General features: G+C 35.4%; 1 protein-coding gene across 1 annotated transcript; it reads left to right on the top strand.

Moving 5' to 3' along the window:
* Window positions 1-1,508: 1,508 nt before the first annotated feature.
* Window positions 1,509-6,066, top strand: cyp2ad6 (cytochrome P450, family 2, subfamily AD, polypeptide 6). The gene is made up of 9 exons (XM_026291150.1): window positions 1,509-1,817; window positions 2,021-2,183; window positions 2,444-2,593; window positions 3,031-3,191; window positions 4,233-4,409; window positions 4,540-4,681; window positions 4,798-4,982; window positions 5,264-5,405; window positions 5,526-6,066. Exons 1-9 carry the CDS (start codon window positions 1,635-1,637, stop codon window positions 5,699-5,701), a joined length of 1,479 nt encoding a protein of 492 aa, XP_026146935.1. The 5' UTR covers window positions 1,509-1,634; the 3' UTR covers window positions 5,702-6,066.
* Window positions 6,067-6,292: the final 226 nt, after the last annotated feature.

Below are 6,292 nucleotides of genomic sequence, written 5' to 3' on the forward strand. Positions count from 1 at the left end.
GTTAGATTTTATAAACATTCACATATAACATCTCAGTGTGTGATTTGCTTGTACAGTAATTATCTTATTGTGGACAAGTACAGAAGAACAAAAACTATAGCACACACTTTGAAACTTCTTGTACCTAAGTTCCTGTCATGTGGCTTTGAGCTTTTATAAATGAATACAAAAACTAACTAGTGCAATCATGTGCAATCTAATCAGTTTCATTTTTTTCTGACACAAAAAAACAATGAGTGGTTTCTGCTCACAGGTAAGCGAGCGTGTTTGGGAGAGCAGCTGGCTCGTCAGGTGATCTTCCTGTTCTTCACCTCTCTGCTGCAGCAATTCACCATCTCCAAATGTCCAGGAGAGGAACCCAGTTTGGAGGGAGAGATATGGTTCACAAATGTTCCTTGTCCATACCGTATGTGTGTGTCCTCACGTTAGAACAATACAAAGTCAGTAAGATTAGATATATGCTCTCTGATATGTGTTTCTGGATGATTATCATTTCCACATTTTTTCAATGCAATACTGTTGCAATGTTGTAAACATTATTTTAATGTATAAATATAAATGTATCAGTACATGCATGAATGATTTTGATGTACATAATGTACATGTATTTATTTCTGTATTAATGCTCTGTGTAAATGCTTTATGGATGTGCAAAAAATGATATTTGCCATGTAAATAAATTATACTTCAGTTGAAAATTTGTCACATGAAACTCTTATTTTTTAAAGACAGATATATAGAGATAAATATAATTGTTTCATTTAAATATTATGTATTAAGTATGATATGCAATTCTTAGAATTTAACTATAACAGAGTGAAGGAATGTTTAACAGTCACAGAATAATTACTAACAACAGCTGGGGTGTTATGTAACTTGCTGGGGCCACAGACCCATGAAAGGCCTCTTCCTTTTGTAGTCTCAAACACTCAGTGTTCAGACCAGACAGCAGGGACAAACTCCCTTTTTAGATTCAGTGTGTGTGCTTGTAGAACAAATGCCTCTTTCTGCTCTGATATGCACGAGGTTTGCATTCATTTTTACGTTTTAATGAGTTTGTTTGATCAATTAACACTTGCTAAGTGTAGAAACTATTTCCACTCAAAAAATGCTAGTGCATTTTACAAATAATTACAATTATATAGGCAAGTGCCCATAATCACTCATATAGTACACATTTATGAGTTGTAGATGTAGTGTTATACTGTTATGCATTAAGAATGTTTTCCAACTAAAACACTTCAGCACTGTCACGATTGCACAGATGTTCTTATCTGCTGTCTGCACAGTGTGCATATGGCTTATCTCTTCAGTCTCATGTAGTTCAACTGTGTTGTTGTGTCATTATTTATGATCTGTTCCTGGTAGAGATTCTTTCGTAATGTAGAAGGTTCACACAGAGGCTGAATTGGGGCTCTGTTTTTGTTGGAAACTATAGCATGGAACTACAAACACTGATTATATAACGGTTAACTCCCACACTGCTCGTTTGTCTCCAAGCTGCTGAGATCCAGATTAACTTTCTCTTTTCAGATAAACAGTGCATGTGTACTTTCTCACACACCCTATTCACAACCGCCTGGCTAAAATAAGTCGGTTTACTTCAGAGGAGTCGGCTGCCCATAGAATCGGCCATGATTTTATATTCCCTATATGAGTGCCTGGATTTCAAAAGCTGTTTGTTTTTGATTTGTTTACTGCTGCTGCTTATAGATTTGATCAGACATAAAAATCCAGCTAATTTTCCACCAGGACCCTGGCCGCTACCCATCCTAGGAAATGTCTTCACTGATGTTAACTACAAAACTCTAGACCAGGTGAGGCTCTAATGAATATACTACACCACTGAAATAATTAGACCTACTCATTTAATATGCAATATAATAATAATAATAATATAATTTTTATATTAATATATATTTTTTAATTAAGTAAATGTAGAATGCTATGATTTCTTCTTTTCTTTTTTTATATGTGTTACTTGATTATTAATTTAATTAATTTACTTTTATTTTTCCAGTTTATTGGGAAGTATGGGAACATCTTCAGTATCAGAAATGGAAGTGATAAAATAGTGTATGTGTCCGGGTTTAAAATGGTGAAGGATGTTTTGATCACTCAAGGGGAAACCTTCACTGACCGCCCTGTTTCTCCTTTATTTGACACACTTTATAAAGGTAGAGGTAAGTGACTATAATAAGGCTCCCAATGTGAACACAAAATGTTTGTTTACAAAACAACTGCTGTATATATGAATTGAAAGTAGCAGGAAAATTGGTGAATATTGCTCTAAAGTATATAGTTTAATTGCAGATGAGCAAAGTGTTCTTCCTAAATAGGTGCAAATTATTTTGTGTATAGAAAAACATCCTCACTGATTGTACAGCAGGTCTAAACACAACTTTCTTCCATTGTCTTTGACGCCGACCCCTGACCAAGAAAGGCTTGTCTTTTAACAATGGCTACTCATGGAGGAAACAACAGCAGTTTTCCATGAGTCACCTGAAAAACTTTGGAGAGGGGAGGAAGACTCTAGAAGAACATATTCAACGAGAGTGCTACTTCCTGTGCGGAGCCTTTAAAGAAGAGCAGGGTAAGAACCCATCTACAGTTTTTTTTTATTGAATCTATATTCCATGAGGAACCTTTAACATCCAAGGAACCCTAAGGTCTTTTTATACTGGAAAATGGTTCTTTAGATTATTGAAATGTACTTGAATCTAATAACAACATTGTTCTCTTGAGAACTGTTCATCGCAAGGTTCTTTGGGGAAGCCAGAATTGTTCTTCTATGGCAGGGGCGTCAAACTCAATTCCTGGAGGGCCAGAGCCCTGCAGAGTTTAGATTCAACTTTAATTAAACAGACCTGATACAATTAATCAAGTCATTCTGGCTTATTTTAAAACTACATGGTATGAGTGTTTGAGCAGAGTTGTAAGTATATCATTTCAAAAAACTTTTCTGAAGTGTCTTTTACTAAAATATTCTGCAAATATTCATGATGGCATTGTTTTTACCTTGTCATGCAGGCTGCCCATTTAACCCTCTGGTCAAAATCAACAATGCAATGGCTAATGTTATTGGTAGTCTGGTGTTTGGCCATCGATATGAGTATGATAACGTTGATTTCCAGAAGCGTCTACAAATGAGCGCAGAGTCAGTGTTTCTTACAGGATCTGTGTGGAACCAGGTAGCGTCCATTGAAAATACAACATTTAAAGGAACACTCCACTTGAAAATGAAAATAGGCTCATTTTCCAACTCCCCTAGTTAAATAGTTGAGTTTTACCGTTTTCGAATCCATTCAGTCTGGCGGTAGCACTTTTAGCTTAGCTTAGCATAGATCATTTAATCTGATTAGACCATCAGCATCTCACTCAAAAATCACCAAAGAGTTTCTATATTTTTCCCATTTAAAACTTGACTCTTCCATAGTTACATCATGTACACTGAAAAAATGTGTCGCTGGATCAGCTTTAACAAAATACGGCAACTTGTTACATATAATCAAAACTATACATTGCTGTGTGTATGAACAAAATACACACAGCAATGTTTATAAATGTATAAACAAAAATACATTTTTAAAGTCAACTGAAACTAAAATTCACTTTCAACCAAATATATATTTTTAACATGATTATATAATCAAAATATCAGTATACATTTATTTGGAATGGCTTAAATTTTTAACATATTTTAAAATCAAATATAGAGATAAATTCAAATCTAAACTGTACATATTCAATTTCTTCACCTTCAGAATGTGATTTTACTGTGCTAAAAGTTACTGTATTTACACTCTTGAGAGTCAAACATTTTTAAATGTTTATTACATCACATTGAAAACTTTAACACTCATTGACATAATTTCCACTTTTGGAATGTGAGGAAGAATTTAGTTATTAAATAGTTAATAAAATAAATGCTGCAACTACACAAACTTGCTGGGGACTGTTTTCAGGTGCTGCGTAATATCAGACCCGGTGATCGGCTGAATTGAGTCGAAAACTGTAAATTTAACTCTAGGGGAGTTGGAAAATGAGCCTTTTTTTTTTTTTTTTTTATTTAAGTGGAGTGTTCCTTTAAAAGAGCACTTAAATATTTTCACAAATTATAACACTTGTGTTGAGTGAATGACTTTGTTCAAATATGTGTACAAAACATCAAAGCTTGAAGCTTACCATAGAGATTATTCATCCTTTTAACAAATTTTATTTTATTTTTTTAGCTATATGATGCCTTCCCAGGTATAATGAAATGGTTGCCAGGACCTCACCAGACAATAATTTCAAACTATCAAGAGTTAGCAAACTTCTTGAAAGAAAAGGTTGAGCAACACAGACAAGATTGGGACAGCAACAATCCCAGAGATTATATTGATGCCTACCTGACAGAAACAGAGAAGGTAAAACAATGTAACATAATTTGGAGCTCTGCATCAACAGCAGGTGATGTACCCAAGAATATTACTGAATTAATTGGATTCTTGAAGAAATGTTTCTTATTCATGTCTGCGTGCTTCATTTGGGGCTTAGAGGAAGAATGACACTGAGGCAGGGTTTAACATTGACAGTCTGGTGTGGTGCATGGTAGACTTGTTTGAGGGCGGAACTGAAACAACGACCAACACACTCCGATGGGCTCTGCTTTACATGATCAAGTACCCTGATATTCAAGGTACAATAAAATTATGTACTGAAGTAACACCAACAGTAAAAACAGACAAAATAACTTTACTATTTATTGTGCATTGTTGTATCTTGACAATGTTCTCAAAATGTTTCCCTAACTAGAGAAGGTCAGAGCAGAGATTGACCAGGTGATTGGCTCCCGTCTACCTACTATGTTCGATAAGGCAAACATGCATTACACCAACGCTTTTATTCATGAGGTTCTCAGAAAAGCAAACCTTGTGCCTATAAATATGGCTAGAACTGCAAGAAAGGACACAACTCTGGGAGGCTATTTCATACCAAAGGTAAAAGAAGAGTATTGTGTTTATTGTTAAACATTTTAAAATATCTTTTTGATTTTTATTGTGAATATTATATATATAAAGTGGTAGAGCATTGCGTTAGCAGCGCAAAAGGTCATGGGTTCAATTCCCAGGGAACACACATAAAAATGTATAGCCTGATTGCACTGTAAGTTGCTTTGGATAAAAGCGTCTGATAAATGCATGAATGTAAAACTAATATGTTTTATTAGTTTTGAATAACACTTTATTATTATTATGACCACTTCCTGTACTGTACTAAGGGGACTGTGATGATCACCAATCTGACATCAGTGCTGTATGACAAACAAGAATGGGAAACACCAGACACCTTTAACCCTGGACACTTTCTAGACTCTGAAGGCCAGTTCTGCAGGAGCAATGCCTTCTTCGCCTTCTCAGCAGGTACACTTCATCCATTGCCTAATTCTGCTGTCCCTTAATCAATTTTAAACCATACCTGTAAAACAAATGACTGTAAAATATGTATTGCAGTCAAGTAATTAATCTGTGCTGGATTGACAGGCAAAAGGCAGTGTCCGGGAGAGCACCTTGCTCACATGGAGCTGTTCATCTTTCTTGCTATCCTCTTGCAGACCTTCAGGTTCAGCCCTCCTCCTGGTGAGGAGCCCAGTCTGGAGAGCCAGGTGGGCTTCACACAAGTCCCTTTGCCGTACAAGCTCTGTGCTCATCCGAGATAAAGGGTGCCAAATCCTGCTGAGGTTGAATGTGTGCAGTATAGAACATTTTATGTGAGAAGTCTCACTCACAGCATTTGCATATGCAGTGTTGAGGAAAGTTACTTTAAAAAGTAATGCTGTTTAACTTCCTAAAAAAAATTACTGATCGCATTACTTAGTCTATGTTTTATGTAACATAACATTACTTTTGAGTTACTTTTTAAATCTGAGCAGAGCATGTTCGTTTGTTTTTAATATAAAAAATGTATATTACCAATTTAAAAGCCCTTTCACACCAAGTAAAATGAATATGCCTCAAGCTGAAGGAAATTTAAATTCATGTCTGTATTGATTACTTTTTTTATTCCGTTTGAGCAATACTGAATCTGTTTTTTGTGCAGGTGAGATGAGGAAATGTATGTTCACATTTAGTCTAGAACTACAGTAACATCATGTTCACACAGCGCACACATCACCTCTGCACTTACTCCCGATTCTCTCAACAGGGCCTCTTATTCTGTACGGTGCCACACTTTCGATATTCGTTTCCCACTTTCATTATGATTGCTTAGTGTGTGTGCTTTGTTTATATTATATTATATTATATTATAT

This window comes from Carassius auratus, chromosome 20 (genome assembly GCF_003368295.1).
Source record: "Carassius auratus strain Wakin chromosome 20, ASM336829v1, whole genome shotgun sequence".
In the NCBI taxonomy this organism is placed as follows: domain Eukaryota; kingdom Metazoa; phylum Chordata; class Actinopteri; order Cypriniformes; family Cyprinidae; genus Carassius; species Carassius auratus.

Excerpts from the sequence above, each read along its gene's own strand:
- cyp2ad6 (XM_026291150.1), top strand. The coding sequence starts at position 1,635 with ATGATTTTATATTCCCTATATGAGTGCCTGGATTTCAAAAGCTGTTTG. Across the intron at positions 2,184-2,443 it reads CACACTTTATAAAGGTAGAG|GCTTGTCTTTTAACAATGGC; the intron begins GTAAGTGACTAT and ends TGACCAAGAAAG. Across the intron at positions 5,406-5,525 it reads CTTCTTCGCCTTCTCAGCAG|GCAAAAGGCAGTGTCCGGGA; the intron begins GTACACTTCATC and ends CTGGATTGACAG.